Source organism: Lepus europaeus, chromosome 10 (genome assembly GCF_033115175.1).
Source record: "Lepus europaeus isolate LE1 chromosome 10, mLepTim1.pri, whole genome shotgun sequence".
Classification (NCBI taxonomy): Eukaryota; Metazoa; Chordata; class Mammalia; order Lagomorpha; family Leporidae; genus Lepus; species Lepus europaeus.
Window position 1 is genome coordinate 114,869,709 of NC_084836.1, and position 26,428 is coordinate 114,896,136.

A 26,428-nucleotide genomic window follows, 5' to 3' on the forward strand; every position below is an offset into this window, starting at 1 on the left:
ACGTTCCATGTCGGGCGGGGTAGACCCAAGGAAGCTGGAGCCGGTGGTGTTTGAGCCCTGGGGTGGTCTTGAAGCCCAGCACACAGGGTAAATGCTCAACAAAACCCCGAGGTGGAAATGGTGGGGGCCCAAGGCTGGGTAAGGACAGAGCATTCTGGACAAAGGATCTCCGCGAGAGCCCAGGTGGAGCTGTCCTGGCGCGCGTGGGGCACAGAGAGGACCTGTGACAACAGGGGGAATGCAGGGAGGAGGGGGGTGCCGGTTGCAGGGCTGAAATCTGCCGTTGCCCACTGCTTCTCTGAGGTGGGAAGGCGTTAGATTCTGCAGGGGAGGGCCTGAGGTTGTTAGCCCCTCTCGGCCCTCTGTGCGAGACCCCGGGGCACAACGGCAGACCCGGGGACCCCGCAGGATCATCAGCAGCTATGTTAACGCCAGGCGCACGGCCTACACTCAGGAAACAGATGGGACACCGAACAATCTGGCAAAGTCCACGTGGTCATGGCCCCGCAGAGCCGAGGGAGGCTGAGGCTCGGGGACACGCCCCCCTGTGGTCAGTCGGTCGGCCCAGGGCAGAAGCTGAGTGTCCGTCCTCAATTCAGCACGGAGGACGCCAGGGCGCTGGTGGAGGGTGCGTCACAGCGACCCCGCAGCACTTTCCCCCATACCGCCCGGGGCTCACGCTCTGCAGAAGCCAGGATTTCCCGCGGCCGCGCGAGAGGGTCCTCCCACGCGCTTCCTCCCACCCTCACGCCACCGAGACGAAGGGACAGAGAGTCGCCCTCGCGCGGCTGAGGCCCCGCCCCCCTGCTCGCCGGGCCGCCGGCGCCTCCAGCGGAAGCCGGAAGCAAAAGCAGGTCCTGCTAGCCCCGCGCTCCGAACTCGGTGGTCCGCAGGACTCCGCAGGATGGGGGAGAAGATGGCGGAAGAGGAGTGAGTGGGCTTTTTCCGGGGCGGCGGAGGCGGAGGCAGGGCTGGGCCCAGGCGCGTGACAGCGAGCTCCTCGGATCGCCCTCTGGCCCCTCAGTGCGGGACTCCTTGTGCCCGTGGGCCAGGTCTGACCCTGCGGGCGCCGAAGAGCAGGGAGGGATGGGCGGGCCCGGGCCCCCTAGGGCCCCGCAGCCTCCCGGAGGTCGCCCGGAGCCTGGGCTGGAGGATGTGCCGCTCAGCGCACGCCCCGGGAGCCGTGTTGCGGCAGCCGTGACCCGCTTTCCCAGTTTGCGATCATCTGAAGGTTACTCAGCTCTGCCTCCTCCTCCTGGAAGCCCTCCCGGCCCCGCACTTCCACCCCCCCAGCCCTTGGCCAGTCGCCTCCTCCCCGCTAGCGAGCAGTTCGCGTGTCTGTCGCCTCCGCCGTTTCATTCATTCATTGGCTGTTGGCCATCCACTCAGCCGCGGGCCCCGGGCACTGCGCCGTGCAGGAGGCCGACCCGGGAGGGGCCCCGGGGAGCTTCCACTGTGGTGGGGAGAGAAGCACGGACAGGAACACGGTGCCCCGCATCGAGTCCGCGGGGATCGGGGACGCTCAGCCCGAAGGGGCGGCCTGGCTGCGGCGCCAGCTGTCACTCCTCCGTTGTCCCGTGTTTGTGTATGGGGAGTGTGCGGGTCCAGGAGGAGCCCCTGAGTGACAGCCCAGTGGGGGTCGCCCCGTGTCAGTCACTCCCGTGACTGAGCCACCTCTCTGTCCCAGACATCAGCCCGGACCTCGGCAGAGCCAGGCCAAAGAGCTGGGACCACCCCGTGGTTCTTAGGGATTCCTAGGCTGGAGGCTGGAGTGGGCGGCGGGCTCGCTGAGATGTTGGCCGGGTTACAGAACGTGTCCAGCTTGGTGAGGCAGGGGTACACAGGGAAATTCACAGAGCCCACCTCGGGCGTGTTCAGCCGAGCTGTGTTAGCTGTTCAGGGGCTGAAGCAGTGCTCAGTAAGATGAACGGCTACAGACACCAGTGGGCTAGCTCACGGCCCCAGTAGTGTTTCACCAGTGGGCTAGCTCACGACCTCAGCACAATGAGTAAGAATTTAAGCCGAGGGCTGGATGAATTAGGGCGGAGTGGGCTGTTACAGAAGAGTTAACTAAGACTCGAGGATTTTGGAGGGTGGGGTGAGACATCTGACCTCAGCAGCAACCAGGCACAGACGGCATCCATGAACCGGAGAAATCAAGGTGCTACATGGAGTGCTGGACCCTGGAATGGGGTGAGAGAGCCTAGGTGCCCCCCCAGTAGGTGCCAGAGAGCAGGCAGCATTTCTCCTGCAGCCTGGTCCCCTCCTTCTGTCTGAGCGCCCACATCCCAGAGCGCCTCTTCCCCGGGCCCTGTTGGCGAGACTTGTGAGCTCCGCAGAGCTCTGTGCCAGGGTCTCTGGTTTGAGGTCGGGAGACCGAGGCTTCGGGGCTGTCTTAATTCTGCTGCTTTTCGTGTCCTCCAACAGGTTCCCCAATGCAACTCACGAGGGCTTCAATGTCACCCTGCACAGCACCCTGGGTGCCACGACGCGGCTGGTGCTGCCGACCCCTGCCAAGCCCATCCTCCCGGTGCAGACCGGGGAGCAGGCCCAGCAGGAGGAGCAGTCGAGCGGCATGACCATCTTCTTCAGCCTGCTCGTCCTAGGTGACTGTGGGGTGTGCCTGCTCTGTCCCTGTATCCCCGCTGCGTGCCACGTCTTCCTTCGGTTGGGTTCCCACTTCAGTTCCTGGTGCCGCAACGGGAGCCTCTCTTTTCTTTAGAAAACCATGGTTTAGTAAGTCTGAAGAGGCTTCGGGAAGGCTCTCGACAGCCGTGCAGGGAAAGATTTTGACCTGCAAAGGAGCTTGGACATCTAATGTCGTGCGTTTTGCATTCTGATCGCAGGAGCCTGGGACGGGGTAGCAGTGGTGCCAAGACGTGGGCGAGTCCGTGGGAGGGCATCCCAGCTCCTGGTCCCAGCTTCTATCAGAGCCACATTTGGTTTCTGTGCAGCGTATTTAGCTAAAGTTTTTTTTTTTTTTTTTTAAGATTTATTTATTTGAAAGGTAGAGTTACGAGAGGCAGAGAGAGGGAGAATCTTTCCATCTGCTGGTTCACTCTCCAAATGGCCGCAACAGCCTGAGCTGTGCCAATCCGAAGCCAGGAGCCTGGAGCGTCTTCTGGGTCTCCCGTGTGGGTGCAGGGGCCCCTCTTCTTCTGCTTTCCCAGGCAGATGGATCGGAAGTGGAGCAGCTGGGACACAAACCAGCGCTTATGTGGGATGCCGGCACGGCAGGTGGCGGCCTTACCCACTGTGCCACAGCGCCAGCCCCTAGTTAAAGGTCTTACTGCTGAGAGGGTCAGGGAAGCGTTGCCCGCGCTCTCTCCCAGCCCCTGTCAGCGTGAGTGTGAGCAGTGGTCATGAGCCTCGCTGCGCCCGCGGGCTGTCTGTGCTGTTCTGCCAGACGGCCATTTCCTGGAGCCACTCGGTCTTGAGACCCCACTGTGTTCAACCTTCACGTCGAGGGGGTGAGGAAGTACGGGCCTGGAGAGGTCACGAGCACGGCGCGCCTGTCTGGTGGGAGCCGAGAGAGCGAAATCCAGGCTGCCAGGGAGGTTGAGATAAAAGCCGGGACCTTCCGTGTCCCCCGGAGGCAGCAGACGATAGAAAACTCTTAGACAAAAGAGGTCCTGTCGACTCTGCACAGCCTCTTTGGAGTCACTGTCTGGGGAAGTGGCTTGGGGTTGGACCCAAATTCCAGATCCAGACTCTCCCTTGAGAGTAAAGGTGACCTGGTCACATTTGCTGCTTTTCTTTGAGGATACTGAAGTCATTTTTTTTTGTTTTTTTGTTTTTTTAACTTTTATTTAGCAAATATAAATTTCCAAAGTACAGCTTATGGATTACAATGGCTTTCCCCCCCCCACAACTTCTCTCCCACCCGCAACCCTCCCAACTCCTGCTCCCTCTCCCATTCCATTCACATCAAGATTCATTTTCAATTCTCTTTATATACAGAAGATCAATTTAGCCTATATTAAGTAAAGATTTCAACAGTTTGCACCCACACAGAACATAAAGTGTAAAATACTGTTTGAGTACAAGTTATAGCATTAATTCACATTGAACAACACATTAAGGACAGAGATCCCACATGAGGAGTAAGTGCACAGTGACTCCTGTTGTTGACTTAACAAATTGACACTCTTGTTTATGAGAAGTCACGTTTCTGTCAGACTGAGTCTTCTCAGACCGGAGAGAGGTGGAGCCGAGTGTTTCTGGACTGTTCCTCGGATGGCTGGGCCGATGTTTTCAAGGAGAAGTCCGCCTGTTCCACACTTGTGTATGGACACTGGGAAGTAGTCAGAGAACGACTAGGGAAGTGATTTTGATGGAAATCGTAAGATTCATCCGTGTGTCTGAGTTTCTAAAGCTTTTACATTGGACACTGAGCAAGGACACAGAGGGGAAGAGTCTCCCACGCGCCGCCCTGGTGTAGGGTGAGGCTGTGTCTCGGCGGCTGCTTCAGCAGCCCGGCTCCGCTTGTGTTCCTTTGTCGTTGGCTGCCGTAGCTGAACCAGTGAAGAGAGCGGTTCTTGGGTGGCTGAAGTCTTCCTTCAGGGTCAGAGTGTGACCGTCTCTACATTGCTGTGGGCTTGATGGCGAGTGTGAGTGCAGAAAGGCGGGGGAGGGAGCGTGAGACGACTCTCGGCGACCGGCGGGTGCGGAGCAGTTCGGATTCACCTGTCCTGGAGACTACAGAACAGGCTTTAGTTGTGTGCTTTCTAATCCGGGCAAAATCCTGCCTGGTGCGTGGGGCTCAGACAGGGCTGAGCTGTATTTAAAGGTGATACACACATTGTCTGCTCTTCAAACAGATCGCAAACCTGGTTCCTGGAGTCGCAGTCCTGATTTGTCTTTTGATCCATGGTTTTGTTTTCATGAGACTTCGGGACTTTATGAGTTGGTATCTCCACTTGTAGACCAGCATGCATTAGCAGAATAAAGTGCTGGCTTAGGGAGAGAGAGCGCTCTCATCCCCTGGTTCACTCCCCAGAATGCCTGCAACAGCCCGGGGTGGGCCAGCCTGGAGCTGGCAACCAGTGCAAGTCTCCCACGTGGGAGGCAGGAACCCATCTCCGGGAGCCATCCCTGCCGCCTCCCAGGGTGCACATAGGGAGGAAGCTGGACTCGGGAGCAGCCCCAGGCCCGGAGCACAGGAGCTCCAGTGTGGGAAGTGGGCTCCCCAGGCAGCGTCTGGGCCTTCGTACCAAATACCCTGATGCTTGCTTTAAGTACACTTACATGATTATCATTTATTCCTGATTGTGTGTCCAGACGATGTCAACCTGAGACGTAAAGTCAGTTACTGTTAATAGGCCACTTGTTGATTGACTACATACCGTACCTGAGCCAGAGTTGGTGTGGGAATGCTAGCCCGTCATTATCCAGGTCTCGGAAGCTCTCCCCACCTGGAGCACGGTTGGCACTTGGCTGGCGACTGTGGTTACGAGCATTGTGTCCGTGAGCGTGCTGTGGGCTGTCCTGCTGAGAGGGGACGGCAGCACTCGGCTCACTTGGACTCGCAGAGGCTCAACACCAGTGTGCCGGCTGCTCTGACTCCACAAGAAACTGGTGAGTCATCGCTGGTGACGTACGGGGACTTAACTGGTAACACCGCTCGGCTCGTGGGCTTTCTGTGGTATGACAGTGACGTTACGGACGCTGGCATGTGTGCGTCTGTGTGTGTTTTGCATGATTACTATTTCAGTTGTGGAAAATTAGAAGCAACTGATGGTGGTAGATTTACCCCCGGGCCACACAGAAGTGTTTGCCCCTTCTTGCTCTGTTTTGTTTCCAAGTATCTTTGGAGCCGTGTGCTCGTATGTACCTGTTATACATGTGGAGCCGTGTGCTCGTATGTACCTGTTGTACATGTGGAGCCGTGTGCTCGTATGTACCTGTTGTACATGTGGAGCCGTGTGCTCGTATGTACCTGTTGTACATGTGGAGCCGTGTGCTCGTATGTACCTGTTATACATATGGAGCTGTGTGCTCGTATGTACACACTGTATTCGGAGCACATACAGCTCTACAGGTGCCTATGGCCTGGAGTTTGTCAATATCAATGGGCTCCCCTAACATACGTTTTCCTCTCACAGAACGTCTTAGAGATCTTTCCATGTTGGTGTTTTTTATATCCACTTCATCCTTTTTGTATTACTATTATTACTGTGCTAAAATACACACAACATAAAGTTTGCCATTCAAATCATTTTGAAGTATGTACAGTTCAGCAGTGTTTAATCCCTTTACAATATTGTGCAGCTGTCAACTGCGGACTTGTTCTAGAACATTTTCATCACCACAAAAGGAAGCCATTAAAACCATGGTTGGGGGCGGGCATTTGGCTTAGCAGGTGAGCTGCCCCCACATCAGAGTGCCTGGTGTCACGTGCTGGAAGCAGCAGGTGATGGCTCACGTCCTTGGGTCCCTGCCACGCACCTGGGAGAGTTCCTTGGGTTGAGTTCCTGCTCCCACCCTTAGCCAGGCCCAGTCCTGGCTGTCCGGGGCCTTTGAGGAGTGAACCAGCTGATGGGAGCTCTCTCAGCTAAGTAAGAAAACCATGGTTCAGACCGCTACAGGCACTCTTCCCCGGCAGCTGTCCTTTGGCTTGCTGTCTCGAGTTTGCCTGTCTAGTCTTTCATAAATGGAGTCGTGCCGTAGGTGCCTTTGTGACTGGTTTGCTCCCTAGCGTGTCTGCAGGGTCTGTGCGCGTGGTAGCGTGGGTCGGCACTCGCTGCTTTCGGCTGAGAAACATTCCATTGTCTAGATGGGCTGCTTAGCTTTAGGTCTATCGTAAATCCCTTGGCGAGCGTGTGGGTTGATTCCCCCTTCGAGCTGTTGTAAGTAGTGCTGTTAGGAGCACGTGTGTGCCAGTACTGGGTGTTATTTCTCAGGGACACATACCTAGGAGTGCAGTTCTAGTGGTTCTTCTGTATTTACCTTTCTCCCGAGCTGGTAAACTGTTTCCCCATCTGCAGCGTCTTATAAGGCTGTCATTCCCTTCAGATTCTTTTTTTTTTTTTCTTTTTTAAAAAAGATTTATTTATTTATTTGAAAGTCAGAGTTAAACAGAGAGGAGACGCAGAGAGCAAGAGAGGTCTTCCATCCGCTGGTTCACTCCCCAATTGACCACAATGGCCAGAGCTGTGCCGATCTGAAGCCAGGAGCCAGGAGCTTCTTCCCGGTCTCCCACGTGGGTGCAGGGCCCAAGGACTGGGCCCGTCTTCCACTGCTTTCCCAGGCCATAGCAGAGAGCTGGATTGGAAGTGGAGCAGCTGGGACTCGAACCAGCGCCATATGGGATGGTGGCACTGCAGGCAGCGGCTTTACCCGCTACGCCACGGCGCCGGCCCCAATCTCTTCAGATTCTTGTCATTGTTGTTGTCTTAAATTGTAGCCTGCATCCGCGTGGGTGTGAGGTCCGAGCCCAGTTTGCACCCCGGGTTCTAGTCCCGGTTGGGGCGCCAGATTCTGTCCCGGTTGTTCCTCTTCCAGTCCAGCTCTCTGCTGTGGCCCAGGAGTGCAGTGGAGGATGGCCCAAGTGCTTGGACCCTGCACCCGTATGGGAGACCAGGAGAGGCACCTGGCTCCTGGCTTTGGATCGGCATAGCTCCAGCTGTAGCGGCCATTTGGGGGGTGAACCAACGGAAAAGGAAGACTTTTCTCTCTCTCTCTCTCTCTTGCTGTCTAACTCTGCCTGTCAAAAAAAAATTTCCTCTAAAAAGAAACTCACACAATTATTTTTAGTACTATCAAGATAACCCTGTAATTGATCAGATAGTATTACCACCCAGGTGCCTGATTGACAGACATACACACCAGCATTTGGACCAAGAGATTACACTCAGGAACGATTTATACCAAAGTATGCCTATTTTTTTTGGTCCAGAAATACTCCTTTCACGTAGTTCTTTCTGTCGCCTCCTCTTCTCTCTCAGGCCTCTTGGTCTGTGGGAGGTGAGTGGTGAAGGCAGCCAGTGGGGGTGAGTGAGGGGGCGGAGTCACTGTGGCAGTGACACCTGCCGTGCCGTGCGGCAAGCCCACTTCCTTCTTCTCTACCCACAGCAGATAATGGTAGTCATGGCTGGTTCGCTGGGCACTGGGGGGTTGAGTGAGACAGGCTTGGGCGGAGTCCTGACTCCCAGCTGCCCCGGGGGGAGAGGTGGTACTCAGCTGCAGCCGGTGAGAGAGCAGGCGTGTCCGTCTCCACATCGCTGATGCTCTTGTCACCTGTTTGTAAACGCCTTTGCTTCTTTCTGTGTTAGAGAGCCAGTCACATGGGCCAGATACTTCCTGTCAGCCGTTAGATTGATGTACGTGGCTCCCTCCTTACCTTTTAGAGTTCTCCTTGGCAATTGCTTCAAAACAATTGAGAATCTTTTAGCAGAATCAGGAAGTTTTGAATAATTTTAAATATTTTTTTAAGATTTATTTATTTATTTGAAAGGCAGAGTTACAGAGAGGCAGGGGGAGAGAGAGAGAGGGAAAGAGAGAGAGAGAGAGGGAAAGAGAGAGAGAGAGGTCTTCCATTCGCTGATTCACTCCCCAGAATGTTTTTAAAGGATTTCTTTTAAAATAAAAAGTGTTATTGGGACTGGGGCCGCAGGTTGAGTCACTGCTGTGATGCCGGTGCCCCTGTGAGTGCTGGTTGGAGTCCTGATTGCTCTGCTTCCAGTCCAGCTCCCTGCTCATGCGCTTGGGAAAGCAGCCAAAGGCGGCCTAAGTGCTTGGGTCCCTGCACCCACATGGGAGACTTAGATGGAGCTCCTGGCTTCAGCCTGTCCCAGCCCTAGCCATTGTGGCCATTTGGGGAGTGAACCAGCAGATGGAAGATCTCTCTCTCTCTCTCTCTCTCTCTCTCTCTCTTTGTCTTTCAAATAAATAAGTAAATCTTTTTTAAAATTGTATTTGTTTATTTGAGTGAGAGAGAGAGAGATCTCCCACCTACTGGTTTACTCCCCAGATGCTCACTGTGGGGATGCTGGGAACTCAGTTCCGTTCTCCCACGTGGGTGGCAGAGGCCCAAATACCCTGATGCAGGACACCATGTGCTGACCAGGGCCTTAATTGGATTTCTGTTCCTCCTCCAGTAACCATTGGAAAGTGAACTATGGTTAAGGCACACAGAAGTGTAGAGAAAATATAATGAACTCTGTATGTCTACCCCCAAGTTAAGAAATAAGATATTGGGACTGGCGCTGTGGTGCAGTGGGTTAAAGCCCTGGCCTGAAGCGCTGGCATCCCACCATATGGGCGCCGGTTCTAGTCCCGGCTGCTCCTCTTCTGATCCAGCTCTCTGCTATGGTCTGGGAAAGCAGGGGAAGATGGCCCAAGTCCTTGGGCCCCTGCACCCGCGTGGGAGACTGGGAGGAAGCTCCTGGCTCCTGGCTTCGGATTGCGCAGCTCTGGCCATTGTGGCCACCTGGGGAGTGAGCCAGCGTATGGAAGACCTCTCTCTCTGTCTCTACCTCTCTCTGTAACTCTTTAAAATAAATAAAATAAATCTTTTTTAAAAAAGAAATAAGATATTAAAAATACAGCCGAAATTCTCGGTCAGTGCCAGTTGTCCCTTTCACAGTGCCCTAGAAACAAGCACTGCCGTGACCGAGTTTTGTTAGTCGGATCGGGCTATATATTTTTATTTTATTTATATTTGGGCTATATATTTTTAACAGTGTGTTTTTCTTCTCCCTGCAGCTATCTGCATCATATTGGTGCACCTGCTCATCAGGTACAGACTGCATTTCTTGCCAGAGAGCGTTGCTGTGGTTTCTCTAGGTAAGTGCTCGCGGTGATTCCCATCCTAAGAGCAGTCACCGTGACGTCCAGCCTGGGCGCCTCCCCAGTGCCAGGGCCCACTAGAGTCCCATCGCCCAATCACACTGATTCTTGCCGCAACCTGCCGCCGGGGTGTTAGGATCCCATCTCTCAGAGGAGGACCGGGGACCCGGAGAAGGGTGGCTGCCTCCTCACCCAAACACCCCTGGGGACGCCTGTCTGTGAGCTCCCCTTTCGTCAGCCTCTGCTTCTCGGAGGACTCCCCTTGGGGCACGGCGACCCCTACTGCTAGGCTAGGTGTTGGTGGAAAGTTGGAGTTGGGAGCCAGGGCCAGGAGTCCAGTCCAGGCGCTCTGATAGGGGGCCCGAGCACCGTGCCTGCTGCCGCACTCCTGATTCTGACCGGTGTCTTGCCTCAGTGCGCTCAAGCATGCTGGGCACCTACGATCTTAGTCATCAGAATATTTCCACTTTCCTTTGCCTGTGGTGGGCTGAGGGGGTAAAGGCAGCAAGGCGGTGTGAAACCTGGCTCTGGCGACTGCTGAGATGAGGAGTCTTCTCGATAGAAACTCACCCCTCCTTCCTCTGACGCTGCGGAATGAGGATGTGATGCCCGGAGCGCTGGTAGTCATCTTGAAACCAGTGTGACTCAAAGACAGATGCCAGAATACTAAGAATTGCCAGGGGGTTGGGTGAGAAGCTCAGATGCTCGATTGCATTGTTGTTTTGTTGAATTGATAGCACAGGAGCTGCCTACCTCGCTTCCCCTCGCATGATAAACATCTCCTGTGTAGTCAGGTGCTCTTGCACTTGCAGCTAAAAGCAGCTAAAAGCAGAAAACCCAGTTCAAATTGATTCCAAGAACGCAGATTGGTGGAGAGGGTACCTGCCTGGCTCACAGAACCAAAAACACTGCAGAAGGGGCCTGCTTCAGACGTGGCCAGACGAAGGCTCCTGGACTCCGTGTCCCCGGTGCTCAGTAGTGCTTGCTTTTTTGTCTCTTGCTTCTGTACCTGTTTGCTAACTCAGGTGATTTGGAAGCATAAGAGCACTTCTTGGACTGGGGTCCAGAAAGTACCAGTGTATCAGAGGACATTTGGTTAGAACTCAGACATGCTGGCAGAGTTTTCGGAATAGTTCTTTAGCAGAGCGAGAGAAACTGAAGGAACACTTCTCTCCAGTGGAGTCAGCTGTAACAGAACACCGAGGTATCGGCCGGGGCCGCGGCTCACTAGGCTAATCCTCCGCCTTGCGGCGCCGGCACACTGGGTTCTAGTCCCGGTCGGGGCACTGAATTCTGTCCCGGTTGCCCCCCTTCCAGGCCAGCTCTCTGCTGTGGCCAGGGAGTGCAGTGGAGGATGGCCCACGTGCTTGGGCCCTGCACATCATGGGAGACCAGGATAGGTACCCGGCTCCTGCCATCTGATCAGCACGGTGCACCGGCCACAGTGGGCCTACTGTGGCGGCCATTGGAGGGTGAACCAACGGCAAAGGAAGACCTTTCTCTCTGTCTCTCTCTCTCACTGTCCACTCTGCCTGTCAAAAAAACAAAAAACAAACCAAAAAGAATACCAAGGTATCCACTGTTTGGAGGCTGTCCAGCTTTTGGGCCTAAAAGCAGTTCAGAGGAAGCTGCAGACAAAGTGGGCTTTCACTCTTTCAGGAGTACATTCTCTTAACCTGCCTCTCCCAGCCGGAAGTTCTTTTTTATTTTTTAAAGGTTTATTTATTTATTTGAAGAGTTGCAGAGAAAGGGGGAGAGACTCCCCAGATGGCTGCAATGGCCAAGGCTGGGTCAGGCCAAAGCCAGGAGCTTTATCTGGGTCTCACTGGTGGGTGGCAGGGGCCCAAATGCTTGGGCCGTCTTCTGCCAGGCCATTCCCAGGAGCTGGATTGGAAGTAGAGCAGCTGGGATGCGACCTGGTGCCCCTGTGGGATGCCAGCAGCAGCTTTCCCGCCGCCCTGCACACCAGCCCCCAGAGGCTGCTGTCTGTCGTCCTCTGGTGCGAGGGTCAGGCCGGCACAGAAAAGGACCGTGGGCCCTGTAGGACGCGCTCCCTCTGCAGCTCATTGAGTTTCCGCGTGAGCGTGAGCTGTCTTCTCACAGAAGCGTCGCTGGGGCAGGCTTCTAGTGCAGCGGTTGGGATGCCATTGGCATGCCTGTCTCCCCTGTCAGAGTCCCTGGCTGTGGTCCCAGCTCCACTTCTGATCCAGCTTCCTGCTCTGCCAGGGATACGCACATTAGCAGGAAGGGTTTTAAGTGGAAGATTATGAAAAAGAAAAAAAAAAACCACTCAGTTCCTGACTAAAAGTAGTTCTGGGAAAAGCAGATACAGTAGTTGTGTTCTCATGGTTCTTAAGTGTTGAAAGAAATTTTTTTAAAGATTTTATTTATTTATTTGAGAGGTAGAGTTACAGACAGTGAGAGAGAGACAGACAGAGAGAAAGGTCTTCCTTCCGTTGGTTCACTCCCCAAATGGCCGCAATGGCCAGGGCTGTGCTGATCTGAAGCCAGGAGCCTGGAGCTTCTTCCAGGTCTCCCATGTGGGTGCAGGGCCCAAGGGCTTGGTCATCTGCTGCTACTTTCCCAGTCCACAGCAGAGAGGTGGATTGGAAGAGGAGAAGCCAGGACTAGAACCGGCACCCATATGGGATGCTGGCACCACAGGCGGAGGAGTAACTCACTGTGCCACAGCGCCGGCCCCTGAAAAATTTTTAAAGCTTACCAAAGAAAAATCCTAATGTGTTACAACTTTGATTGCTTTTTAGACTATCAGAGTCTGACTAATGTTGATGCAGCTTAAACTGCTCGTGAGCTCTTTTTTTTTTTTTTTTTAAGATTTATTTATTTGAGGGCAGAATTACAGAGAGAGAGAGATCTTCCATCCGCTGGTTCACTCCCCAAATGGCTGCAATGGCCAGAGCTGAGCCAGTCTGAAGCCAGGAGCCAGGAGCTTCTTACGGGTCTCCCAATTGGATACAGGGGCCCAAGGACTTGGGCCGTGTTTTGTTGCTGTCACAGACACATTAGCAGGGAGCTGGATCAGAAGTGGAGCAGCCGGGACTTACACCGGCGCCTTATGCCACAGTGCTGGCCCCAAAACATACTTTCAAAAAGCTATTAATGTTAAGGGCCCTGAGTGTATAAACTATTTTCAGAGAGTTATTTGTGGTTGGTTACAAAGTTTTTTTACACACACATACATATATACATATACATATGTATATATAAAGATTTATTTATTTGAAAGGCAGAGAGAGAGAGATCTTCCATATTCAGGTTCACTCTCAAAATGGCTACAACAGCTGGGGCTGGGCCAGGCTGAAGCCAGGAGTTTGGAACTCCTCTGGGTCTCCTGTGTGGGAGCAGGACCCCGAGCACTCGGGCCATCTTCTCTGTCTTCCCAGAATCTTCGCAGAGAGCTGGGTGGAAGTGGATCTGCCAGGACTGGGGCGGGAACAGGTGCTGACGCAAGTGCTGGTGCCCCCAGCAGCAGCGTAACCGCGGCACCGCAGCTCTGGTCCCTGTTCCCTAATTTCTTATCTCCGTTACGTCACAGCAGACCTCACTCCCCATGCTGCAGAGTCCAGTATCCTGCCAGTCTGGTCTTTGGTTTCTAGGCCTATTGGTCTGTCCAAAAGAGTCCAAGGAACCCAGAGGGCCCAGACAGCCACCGTCGTGACTTCCTGGGTGATCCTGGCAGAAACATACCCTTCTGGGAGCCAGGACCTCTTAACCACTGAGCCCAGCCTGAGGGAGCGGAGCTTCCCCAGCAGGAGTCCTCGCCCCTGAGGGGGTCACCTCTACTTCTGTCCACTGGGTCCTGCCTCTGCTTACCTGGTGGAGACATGCCACCCCATATCACGGTCGTTGGCTCAAGGAGTGTGTTCATCCTGCTTCCCATCCCCACAGGATGTTATCTCTGAGCCAGGGCCTCAACTCCGTCTTTCAGGGCCTGGTTTACCTCTCTGGGTGGTTGGCGGCTTCTAGGAGATGTGGTGTGTGACGTAAGACACTGCGGAGTCCAGCCATGGGGCCACTGCTGTGTGACTCTAGGTTTGACATGCCGCTATGCAGGATCCCACAGTGGTGGCTTTGACACATGTGGGCCCTTGAACAGGGGCGCTGGTCCAAACACACACCGGGCAGCCTATGTGTCAGCCTCGGAATGGACCATGCCCTCTGCTGGATGGCAGGGGTGCGGCAGGCGGGGCTTCTGCAGGGAGGGTGCCATGGTTTCGGTTTCTATGGCTGTCCAGTCGCGCATCAGCCTTGCGAGAGGGAGTTCATGCCAGGGCCTGCGCTTGGCTCCCATCTGCCATTGCCACAATGTGGCAATGTGTTTGGGGACCATTGCACAGACACACACCATCAAGGTCAGAGCTGGCTGAGCCATCAGCCGTGAACCGAGCTTGGGTTGGGGTGTTTTCCTTCTCTGTCAGCTGTTCATAAAGGTGCCCAGCAAGGCAGAATGTGGGGGGAGATAGAGCGGTGTTGGTGGGACAGTGGGAGATGTCACACAGCAGACCTGCGCAGGTCTGATCTCCTGGACACTTTGATCTTAAAATTGGATTGCTGCTGGGCCCGCCTGGCCTCTTAACTTGCTGGTGTGACAGTCCAGCTTAGGAAGGACATTTGGGGCCGTAGGGTCACTTGACATCCCCCGCTCAGGTGCTCTGTCCCTGCCAGGTCCTGGTGGCCTGTGAGGAACAGCCTTCTGAATGGCACACAGTTCTCCTCTCTCAGTGGCCTGACCTTGCTTCAGAGCCTGGGACGTATGCTGAGGGACCCTCGTCTTGGAGCTTGCTGGAGGTGCCACGGGTGCGTCCAGTACCCCAGAGTCTCCAGAGCCTGTGGCCAGAGTGGCTGGCTTGCTTGGACTGCAGCTGGACCCGCTGCAGGGCCCGTGCTTGTGGGTCTCCCTCCAACCACCTGCCTTTCACAAGCTCAGAAGTTGGGTCAGAGTCATTTCCTCCAGTGTAGGTGACGCCTCTCACACTTAGAGAGGCCTCCCGGGCACGGTGCCTCCTGCAGGTGGCAGCTCGTGGAAAGTGCAATGTTTTGTCCTTTACCTAGACAGGGTGTCACGGCGCTCCCCAGGCACTAGGCCTCCGCCTACACTGATGGGCAGTTCCGGGCTTTCCATTCTTGAGCACGCTGTCCTGTCCTGGCAGCTGGGCGTGAGGTCACCACTTAAGACCAGGGTTGCTTTGTGGCCCTGGTCACCTCGGACTGTGTTTGACAGAAAATGTGAAGGCGCCAGACCGTGAGGCAGCCTGTGTCTGTCCCAAGGGATCACAGGCTGCCTCTGATTCTTCCTCGTGGTGAGCTGGAAAAGAGCCCATTCTGCAGATGGAGAGCCACGTACCCCAGATGTGAGGGCGTCAGTACCTGGAGGAAGACGCCTTCCCTGGAGAGCCCACAGCACAGTGTGGGACAAGCACTCAGGTCGGTTTGCGTCAGTCTGCTGCACCTGCCAGTTTGGGCTGGCCAGAGCAGCTCACTAGGTGGGGCTCACCGCCCTTGGGCTCCACGCGTGTGTGAGGGCAGCAGGAGGCTCTGCCCTTCCCTCCGGGATGCTGTGTTGGTTCCATCCGCTGCTGCGGCCAGAGAGCTACGGGGCGGGGTGGGGTTGTGGGCACTCCTCCTCACCTTTCCTGCTGGAATAACTCTGACCTGGTAGGTCAGGAACTGATGTGAGAGCTCTGCCAACTGCTGGAAGTGTCCCTGGGACTGAGGACACGCCTGTGAGGGCACCGCGGCTGACGGGCCTAGGCCGGGCGTGCAGTCGCTCCCTGCTCCAGAGGGTGCTGCCTCGGATCAGAGGCCTGCACCCTGCGCCTGACAGCCCTCGAGTGCCCGAGCGTTCCTCCTCCCCTGTCCGTGACTGCTGGCTGAATGGCTGCCCAGCTCTGGGAGGAATGGGTAGCCGCTGACTGTCGACCCTTGCCGGGGTGGCTCAGGGTCCTTCCTCGGGGACCTGGCTTTGCCCTGAACCTGTGGGGTCCGGTCCAGGCACTGGCCCTGGTCTAGAAGCAGGGCAGCGGGTTTGACTTTGTGCTGGGGTGGCTGACCTTAGCTTCTCGCTTGCTCTTTCTGATCGTACAGCCAGGACCTCCGTGGCCCCTGCAGGTCAGACTTCAGTTGGTGCCATGTGTTTGCCACTTGCCTCTGCCTCCCCAGAGTTCTGTCACCCCGGGTGCCTCTGGGAAGCCTGCCTGCAGAACAGTGGGTCCTGGTGACCCCGCAGAGAACGGCGTCCTTTGGCCAGGGCGTTCCTGGTTGCTTGGTCCTGCAGGCCCTCCCCAGGAACGTAGTCACCGTGCAAGTTTTCCAGTCCTGTACAGTAGATCCTTCTTTGCATACCCCCTTCTCTGAACCCTAACTTTTTTTTGGTTTCAGATTTATTTATTTATTTGAAAGGCAGAGTTACAGATATAGAGAGAGACATAGATTTTCCATGAACTAGTTCACTCCCCAGATGGCCACAACAGCCAGGGCTGGGCCAGGCCGAAGGAAGGAGCCAGGAGCTTCATTCGGTCTCCCATGTGGGTGCAGGGGCCCAAGCACTGGGCAGTCCTCTGATGCTGTCCCAGGTGCATTAGCAAGGAGCTGGATCAGAAGTGGAGCAGCTGGGACTTGAACTGCCGTCCATATGGGGTGTTGGTGTTGCAGGTGGCAGCTTAACCTGCTGTGCCACAACACCAGCCTCCTACCCCCAGAAAAAAATTTTAATTGTCATTTTATTTGACAGGTCAGATCCTCCATCTGCTGGTTCACTCCCCAAATGCACACAATAGCTAGGGCTGGGCCAGACTGAAGTCAGGAAGCCAGAACTCCATCCTGGGCTCCCATGTGAGTGGCAGAGGCCCAAGTACTGGGACCATCACCCACTGCCTCCCAGGGTGCTCATTAACAGGAAGCTGGATCGGAACTGAGATGCTTCCAGTGTGGGATGGGGGCCCCCCAAGTGATCCCCAGCCGCTGTGCCCATGCCCAGCCCCTCTAAACCTCCCAACCCTCCCTGGTCTCTGCTTCCTTTAATGCACCATTGCTTGTTCCAAGCACCCGGGAGTGCTGTCAGCACTGAGTTACAGCTGTGGGCCTCGCCCAGTCGTAAATCCTGCCCTGGGCCTAAGGATGAGCAGCCCCCTGCTTTCTGCTGTGCCCCTCCCCATCTTTGGTCCAGGACCTCGGCGTCTCCTCCCAGGCACACCTGCCAGCTGCCGTGTGCTAGTCCGGCCCTGCGGGTCCTTTGGTGTGCGTCCCTCTCCTCTTAGCAGACCCGCACTACAAGACAGCCCTCATTCTTGGTCTCTGGTGAGGGAGGGAGGGTGAGGGCTGATCTTCGTCTTGTAGGGAACTCGCCTCATTTGGGGCTTCTTTGTAATCTTGAAATAGCCTGCACAGCTCTGTATTCCATCAGGGAGCTGGGCCATGGGAGTCCAGAAGCTCTAGGTGCTCCTGTGCATCCCACAGGTCCCCTGTCCCAAGTCCGGGGTCCCCTCCTTCCCTGACAGAAGGCACCAGAGATTTGTTGCGTGAGTTCAGCTTTTTCAGAAGAGCTGTGCATTTCTGTTTAAGTCCCGTGCTGGCCTCTAGCTCTGTAAGCCCCCAGCTGCAGGGAGGGTCTGGAATGGCATCAGGGGGCCTCCCCCCGACTTTGTCCTTTGCCCAAAGTGGTGATTGAGCTCAGCGACACCACACAATGCCCTATCCTTAGACTTTTGATTTCCCATGATCCTCTCCTTCCTAGGGTTACTGCCTGAGCAGGTGCGCTTCCCTCCCCAGTGTCCGACTCACAGTGGCTCTGCGCCCGCGGAGTGAGCAGCAGCGCTTCCCCGCGGTCCCCACGCTGCCAGCCCCCTTCCTGTGACGGCCACCCCATTCCTGGTGCCGGTTGTTTCAGAAGCAGTCTGGGACAGTTTTGGGGACATGTAATTTATTCTCTGCAGGAATTGGACTGTAGGAAAGGGAGGCAAGAACAGGGAAGGAGCCCAACACGGATGTGTCTCTGGTGGCGATGAGCCTGAGGGAGGGAGGCAGGGTGGGCTGTCTGTCCTTAAAGCAAGGGGCCGAAGCCTGAGCCCCCGTCAATCAGCTGTTGGCTACTGGCTGGTGTAAGGTGTGCACAGTTTCCGCCATGAGCACATCTTTCTGGAGAAGGGGACGGTGGTGAGCATTAGCAGCTGGGGCGGGGCCTCACGAGTGAGTCTCCCACAGGAGGCAACTGGCAAACTTCACAGAATGAAAGGTACCCTACCTTGAGCCAGCAAGCCTCCCTGCCCCGGCCCCGCCGGCCAGGAGTTGCTTGGATGCGTTCACGTGGGTGAAATGCCCCTTTACTCGGGTGGCGACAGCGATGGCAGGGTAGTGAAAAGCCTGGAACCGCCTCAGGCCCGTTACGTGTTTGACGTGTGGCGCGTTAATGTGGTGCAGCACGCTGTGGCCATAACGCAGCTGGCAGGACGGAAGCTTTCCCGGCTTGCCCTGGAATGGTTTCCCAGATAGTGTTAAAAGCAAATCAGGGAAATGTGAATGCCATCCTACCATTTGTCTTAGAAATGACTTGATGTGTGCATACATGATCATAGATTTACAGTGGGAGAGGGCGGAGGGCTGGCCTCGAGGAAATGTGCAGTTACCAAGAAACTGGGGATGCTGGGTCCTCTGGAAAGGAGGAACGGAAACAGGCGTGGGAGGAGACTCGAGTCCTCACTGAATGCTCGCTATTTGTTTGTTTATTTGAGAGAGAGAAAGCCCGTCTGCTGGTTTACTCGCCATATGCCTACAACCCAGGACCGGGAGTCAGGAACTCCATCCAGGTCTCCCGCAGTGGTGGCAGGGACCCAGCCACTTGAAGCCATCACTGCTGCCCCCCGGTCTGCTGAGATCAGGAGTGGAGCCCGAGGCTGGGCCTGGGCGCTCAGATGTGGGGTGCAGGTGTCTTAAACGGCATCCTGACTGGTAGGCCAAACGCCCACCCTTTTTGTGTGCTTTTTATATTCCTGTACCTTTTAAATTTTGTACCATATGCATCTGTTACGTAATCAAGTAAAAATAAAATAATTCCTTTTTAAGGCAATTCTGGATCTGCTGAATACCAGCTGAGTGAGGCTGGGCGGCCACACTTCCTTATCTGTAAAACACAGGTGGCCTCACAGGATGAGACGTCCAACAGGTGATGTTCGCAAATCACTTACAGTGCCCGGCTGCTAAGTAATCAATAGCTGCTGCTGCTGCTTTTTTTTAAGATTGATTTATTTGAGACGTAGAGTTACGGAGAGGAAGGGAGGATGGGGAGAGAAAGGTCTTCCATCCACTGATTCACTCCCCAAATGGCTGCGACAGCTGGAGCTGAGCAGACCTGAAGCCAGGAGCTTCTTCCAGGCCTCCCACCCAGATGCAGGGGCCCAAGCACTGGGCCGTCTTCTGCTTTCCCAGGCCATAGCAGAGAGCTGGATTGGAGGAGGAGTAGCTGGGACTCCAACTGGCATCCACATGGGATGCCGGTGCCACAGGCATAGGTCTACACCACAGCGCTGGGCCTCTGCTGCTATTTTTTTTTTTAAAAGATTTATTTATCAGGCCGGCGCCGCGGCTCACTAGGCTAATCATCCGCCTTGCGGCGCCGGCACACCGGGTTCTAGTCCCGGTCGGGGCACCGATCCTGTCCTGGTTGCCCCTCTTCCAGGCCAGCTCTCTGCTGTGGCCAGGGAGTGCAGTGGAGGATGGCCCAAGTGCTTGGGCCCTGCACCCCATGGGAGACCAGGAGAAGCACCTGGCTCCTGCCATCAGATCAGCGCGGTGCGCCGGCCGCAGTGCGCCTACCGCGGCGGCCATTGGAGGGTGAACCAATGGCAAAAAGGAAGACGGAAGACCTTTCTCTCTGTCTCCCTCTACTGTCCACTCTGCCTGTCCAAAAAAAAAAAAAAAAAGATTTATTTATCTATTTGAAAGTGAGCATTACAGTGAGAGAGGGAGAGACAGAGAGAAGAGAGAGATCTTCTATCCGCTGATTCACTCCCCAAATGGCCACAATAACCAGGGCTGGGCCAGGCAGGAGCCAGGAGCCTCATGTAGTTTTCCACATGGGTACAGAAGCCCACACACATGGGCCCTCCTCCAGGGCTTTCCCAGGTACTGCAGGGGGCTGGATCACAAATGCAACAGCTGGGGGCTGGCGCTGTGGCATAGTGGGCTAAGCCTCTGCCTGCGGTGCCAGCATCCCACATGGGCACCAGTTCATATCCTGGCTGCTCCTCTTCTGATCCAGCTCTCTGCTATGGCCTGGAAAAGCAGTAGAAGATGGCCCCCGTGCTTGGGCCCCTGCACCCACGTGGGAGTTCCTGAAGAAGCTCCTGGTTCCTGGGTTTGGATTGGCTCAGCTCTGGCCATTGTGGCCATTTGGGGAGTGAACCAGTAGGTGGAAGACCTCTCTCTCTGTTTCTCTCTCTGTAACTATCTCAAATAAATAACTTTAAAAACTCAAAAAAAAAAAAAACAAAAAAAACTTGCTTCCCTATCTTAAAAGAAAAGTGCAACAGCCAGCATGTGAGCCGGTGCCCATGTGGGATGCCAGTGCTGCAGATGGTAGCTTTACCTACTGCGACAGTGCTGGTCCCTGCTGCTGCTATTAATATTATCATCTAGAGGTGGCGCTGTAGTGCACCAGGTTAGGCTGCCACCTGCAGTGCCGGCATCCTGTTTGGGCACTGGTTTGAGTCCTGGCTTTTCCATTTCTGGTCCAGATCCCTGCTGATGTACCTGGGAAAGCAGCAGAAGACAGCCCAAGTCCTTGGGCCTCTGCACCTATGTGGGAGACTGAATCAAGCTCCTGGCTCTTGGCTTTGGACTGGCCCAGGTCCAGCCGTTGTGGCTGTTTGGGGAGTGAACCAGCAGATGGAAGATCTATCTTTCTGTAACTCTGCCTTTCAAATAAATAAATAAATCTTTAATTAAAAATTATCACCTGCATTGTTATGGTTTTGTACGGTTGTTATGAGAATGAACTAAAATAATGGTGATAATACCCATTAGCAGTGTGCTTTTTTTTAAAGATTTTTTAAAAATTTATTTGAGAGGTAGAGTTACAGAGAGAGAAAGAAAGGCCTTCCATCCACTGGTTCACTTCCCAGATGACCACAATGGTTGGAGCTGGGCCAATCCAAAATCAGGAGCCAGGGGCTTCTTCTGGGTCTCTCACGCGGGTGCAGGGGCCCAAGGACTTGGGCCATCTTCTACTACTTACCCAGGCCATAGCAGAGAGCTGGATCGGAAGTGGAGCAGTCAGGACTCAAACCAGTGCCCATATGGGGTGCTGGCGCTGCAGGTGGAGGCTTAGCCAACTACACTAGAGCGCTGGCCCTGACATGCAATATTGATGTGTGTATATTTTTAGCGCAGTGCAAATCTACATATATGTGTGTGTATGCAAGTGCGTGCACGTGTATATGTTCAAGGGAGCTAGGAGGGCCATGCTCTGCATGGTGTTTGTAACCTTACTGTTAATACATGTGAAGCCTTGCCCCTGGAACCGTAATGATCAGGAACTTGACAGTGATGCTGGGGGCCCGGCAGTGCCCTGGGTGTGAGATGAGCATTAGCCGGGCAGTCTCCCAGGGTCTTTAGCGTCATGAGCTTGTAGGGTGTGCCTGGCAGCTGGCAGGCCTTTGCCACCTCCTGGCTCTAAGCTCTCAGATAAGCTACTTAAACCCCCTGAGCCTTCCTCCCTGCAGTAGTCCCTTGAGGATTGGAAATGATTTAAAGTGACAAATCCTGGACCAAGAGGCTCCACAGACTCCCATCAGTTGTCCCCGATGCTCTGGGTGAGACCAGGGGTGGCCATGCTGACGTGTGGTGACAGTCACTAGAGACAGAAGATAGCAGAACTGTGCTTCTGTTCAGGTTTCATTTATTTTTTTTAGATTTATTTTTATTTATTTCAAAGCCAGAGTTACAGAGAGAGGTAGAGACAGAGAGAGAGGTCTTCCATTCGCTGGTTCATTCCCCATGTGGCTGCAATGGCCAGAGCTGCGCCGATCTGAAGCCAGGAGCCAGGAGCTGCTTCCGAGTCTCCCACGTGGGTGCAGGGCCCAATCACTTGGGCCATCTTCCACTGCTTTCCCAGGCCACAGCAGAGAGCTGGACCGGAAGTGGAGCAGCTGGGACTAGAACCAGCACCCAAAAGGGGTGCCGGCACTGCAGGCGGTGGCTTTACCCACTACGCCACAGCACCAGCCCCTCTGTTTTATTCTTAAATCTCACTACTTTATAAGCTTTATTTTTGGGTATATTTTTAAATATACAGTGTTTCTTTTTAAAGAGTTATTTATTTGTTTGAAAGAAAGGAGAGACAGAGAGAGAGGTCTTCTATCCACTGTTTCACTCTCTTGGTGACCACATCAGCCAGCACTGGGCCAGGCTGGAGCCAGGAGCCAGGAGCTTCATCCAGGCCTCTCCTGTGGGTGGCAGGGGCCCCAGATACTTGGGCCATCTTCCTCTGCTTTCCCCAGGCTATTAGCAGGGAGCTGGATCTGAAGTGTAGCATCCGGGACATGAACTGTCACCCATATGGGATGCAGCATCGTGGGTGGCGGCTTAACCCATTACGCCACAACACCAGCTCCATGCATTGACACTTTCATAAAATCAGAAATAAAAGTTTGTAACCTGAGGGTCTTTGCTCCAGTTCCTTTTATCTAGAATTATAATTAAGGCAGTATTTCCCTTCTGAGGCCAATTGCGTGATATAAATAAATTTCCCCGGTAGAGAAAATTGATGAAATTTCACTTTGAACTTCAGTCTTAATTTATTCATTTACTTTTAAGATTTATCTGTTTATCTGAAATGCAGTTATAGAGGAGAGAGAGAGCGGGCTTCCGTTTACTGGTTCACTCCCCAAATGACTGCAGTGGCCAGGGCCAGGCAGGGCCAAAGCCAGGAGCCAGGAACACCATCCAAGTCTCTTAAATGGATGACAGGAGCCCAAGTACTTGGGCATCCTCTGCTGCTTTTCCATGTGCATGAGCGGGGAGCTGGATTGGAATTGGAACAGCTGGGACTCAAACTGGTACTGGCATTGCAGGCAGTGGTTTAACCCACTGCACCACAGCGCTGGCCCCTCCCTCTTCAGTCTAAATTGAATGCTGCACCACAGGTTAGTCCCAGACCAATCTCAAAAGGATAACTCAAGACCTAGGTTGTGGTATAGAGGAGTTAAGCCACTGCCTGTGACACTAGCATCCCACACAGCTGCTGGCTCAAGTCTTGGCTGCTGCACTTCCCATCCTGCTCCTTGCTAATGGCCTGGGAAAAGCAGCAGAAGATGGCCCAAGTGTTCAGACCCCTGCTGTCCACGTGGGAAACCTGGAAGAGGCCTTTGGCTTCGGCCAGACCCAGCCCTGGCTGTTGTGGCCATCTGGGGAGTGAACCAGTGAGATGGAAGATCCCTGTCTCTCCCTCTGTCTGTGTAACTCTGACTTCCAAATAAATATATAATTCTTAAAAAAAAAAAAAAATGACTCAAGTAATACTAATAACAGTAGCAGCACATGGTATTTTACAAAGCTTTCCAATGACTCAGAGCAGAATGACTGCTTCATGTGTGACTATAGAAGTGTTCGTTGTGATATTGAAGTTTGTTATACATTAACCAAGGAAGAGGTTTAGGTTTTAGTAGAACAGAAAAACACTTTAAAAATGACATCTTCCTGCAGAGAAAGGGGGTTCCCCTCACCGAGTAAGGAGAATGATCACAATAGAAATTGAATCCAAATCCAAATTGAAATGTGGTGTTTTTTTTTAATTTTTTTCCCAGCTGGGGGCTTGGAGGAGGCAACTTTATTCTCTTCTTTCCTCCTCCTTAAATGGAAGTGTTTAAAGTACAGTTTTGCCCTGCACATTGGCAGAAACGTTAACATCTGATGATTGCCCATTTCCAGCGCTGGTGAGGGTGGGGTGCTTTCCGATGGAGATCTGAGTTGGTACAGCCACTCGGGAGGATAATTTGTCGACATTTTCAGGAAGAAAGGTGCCCGTGTCCCCGCATTCCTGCCTGCATCAGCCCTCGCTCGAGTGGGGGGGCCCTTACACACAGAGACACAGGCCGGCTGACTTGCTCCCCACGACTGTTAGCAACGGACAGTTGGAGAGGAATGGTTAAAAAGACTTGAGGTTTTTTTGTTGTTGTTGTTTTTTGTTTTTTTTTGTTTTTTTGACAGGCAGAGTGGACAGCGGGAGAGAGAGAGAGAGAGAGAGAGAAAGGTTTTCCTTTGCTGTTGGTTCACCCTCCAATGGCCGCCGCAACCGGCGCACTGCGGCCAGCGCACCGCGCTGATCCGAAGCCAGGAGCCAGGTGCTTCTCCTGGTCCCCCATGGGGTGCAGGGCCCAAGCACTTGGGCCATCCTCCACTGCACTCCCTGGCCACAGCAGAGAGCTGGCCTGGAAGAGGGGCAACCGGGACAGAATCCGGCGCCCCGACCGGGACTAGAACCCGGTGTGCCGGCGCTGCAGGCGGAGGATTAGCCTAGTGAGTCAGTGCTGGCAAGACTTGAGTTTTTTAAAAATTGAATTATAATTAATATACCATGAACTTCATTTGAAAGTATACAATTGTGTGGTTTTTAGTATATGCAGAGTTGTGCAGACATCACCACCATTGATTATAGAACTTTTTCCTCACCCCAGAAAGAAACCCCATGCCCATTAACATTTTGCCCTGCCCCCAGCCCCTCAAAACCACTTACCTACTTTCTACCCCTGAATTTGCCTCTTCTAGACATTCCATATAAGTGGAACCGTTGGCCGGCGCCACGGCTCACTTGGCTAATCCTCCGCCTGCGGCGCCGGCACACCGGGTTCTAGTCCCGGTTGGGGTACCGGATTCTGTCCTGGTTGCTCCTCTTCCAGTCCAGCTCTCTGCTGTGGCCCGGGAAGGCAGTGGAGGATGGCCCAGTGCTTAGGCCCCTGCACCCGCAAGGGAGACCAGGAGGAAGCACCTGGCTCCTGGCTTCGGATCGGCGCAGCGCCATCCATAGCGGCCATTTGAAGAGTGAACCAGCGGAAGGAAGATCTTTCTATCTGTCTCTCACACTGTTTCTGTCTGTCTCTCTCTCTCACTGTCTGTAACTCTACCTATCAAATAAATTAAAAAAAAAAAAAAAGAAGAAGAAGAAAGAAAAGGAGCCATCGGAGAATTCTTTGTGGTGGGTACTTCTCGGGAGAGCCGTGAGCCTGGCTGCTCTGGGGAAGCGGGGTGAGCTTAGAGGGTCAGTGTTCTTCCAGGAATTTCAAACAGCTGTTACTTCAGGTTGTTCGTTTTATCTTTAATCAACATTGAATGTAGAGCAGCAGCTGAGGCTAGGAATGCAATTTTGGGTTCTTTTTTGGAAATGGTGGCTGCAGAGCGAACCTGTACACTTCCTGCCATTTCACACGGACCATGAGTGGATGGCACAGAAATGACAGGTGTCAGTCCTCTGTGCAGGGTGGGCAGTGGGCATAGTGCTGAGGTCACCACTTTGGGATGCCCACCTCCTGTCCAGAGTGCCAGGGTCCAACCCCAGTCCTGCTTCCAATTCCAGCTTCCTGCTAACGCACAGCCTTGGGAGGCAGCCGTGATGGCTCCCGTACTTGGTCACTGCCACCCATGTGGGAGACCCAGATGGAATTCCTGGCTTCAGCCTGGCCCAGCCTCGGCTGAGGGGGCCACACGGGGAGTGAGCTAGCAGATGGAAGATAGTGGTCACTCTCGCTCTGTCTCTCTGTCTCTTTCTGTCTCTCTCTCTCCCTACCTTTCATATATATATATATATTAAATATATATATATATTTTAAATAAGAGGGAGAAAATATCTTCCATGCCAAGCCGAGTATCCTTGTGTCTTGCCTGGTAAGCTTTTCCTTCCCCCAGGATTGTGTGGACTTCATTGTAGTGTGTTTGCCCGAGAAGCAAGTGAGAAATGGATGGCTCATAGAACCCCACGCTCATTTCCATTAGGTTCTCAGACGTAAAGCGTGGCAGAACTCCGTGAACCGAGTACTCTTTCCCGTATCTGAAGTTGGTGTTAAACTTTGTGTTCTCTTCTAGGTATTCTTATGGGAGCAGTTATAAAAATTATAGAGTTCAAAAAACTGGCCAATTGGAAGGTAGGTTTGCCGAACTGCAGTTTTAAACATAATCACAAGCTTTGGTTTTCACACTGGCACTCATACTGGCTTTCTGATGGTTACTTGACTGTCAGTGAAGTTGTTTATGCTGTCCCATTGCTTTTGCACATTCTCAGGTTGATACCTTTACATCTGAGATTTTAGAGCAAGTATGACTCTCACACTGGTGTGAATAAACATGAGAGCACACAGTGTTTATTTGTTGTTTGCATTTTTATAATCCTTAGGCTGCCCTAATTGATAGGGGAAGAGGCCAATTAGCATTAAACATGAAGCAGTGTTTACTGCTCCCAGGGCCACCCTGACAGGTAAGGACAGCTGCCTGTTCGTCTGGCACTGTAGCGCTTAGTTTACTTAAGACACATTAGCTGGAGCCAGCGCCGTGGCTCACTTGGTTAATCCTCTGCCTGCGGCGCCAGCATCCCGTATGGGTGCTGGGTCCTAGTCCTGGTTGCTCCTCTTCCAGTCCA

The 26,428-nt window shown here is 53.8% G+C and overlaps 1 protein-coding gene across 2 annotated transcripts in view; it reads left to right on the forward strand.

The window, feature by feature from the left end:
* Positions 1-844: 844 nt before the first annotated feature.
* The window catches only part of SLC9A8 (solute carrier family 9 member A8), a 71,412-nt gene continuing 45,828 nt past the window's right edge, over positions 845-26,428 (forward strand). Inside the window, exons 1-4 of one of the 2 annotated variants that reach the window (XM_062204344.1) lie at positions 845-930; positions 2,428-2,606; positions 9,706-9,786; positions 25,879-25,937. In XM_062204344.1, the coding sequence (XP_062060328.1) occupies positions 905-930; positions 2,428-2,606; positions 9,706-9,786; positions 25,879-25,937 (345 nt within the window). In that variant the 5' untranslated portion in view covers positions 845-904. Of the gene's footprint in view, positions 931-1,120; positions 2,194-2,427; positions 2,607-9,705; positions 9,787-25,878; positions 25,938-26,428 lie in introns of those variants that run through there. The other variant, XM_062204345.1, reaches the window with a different exon arrangement.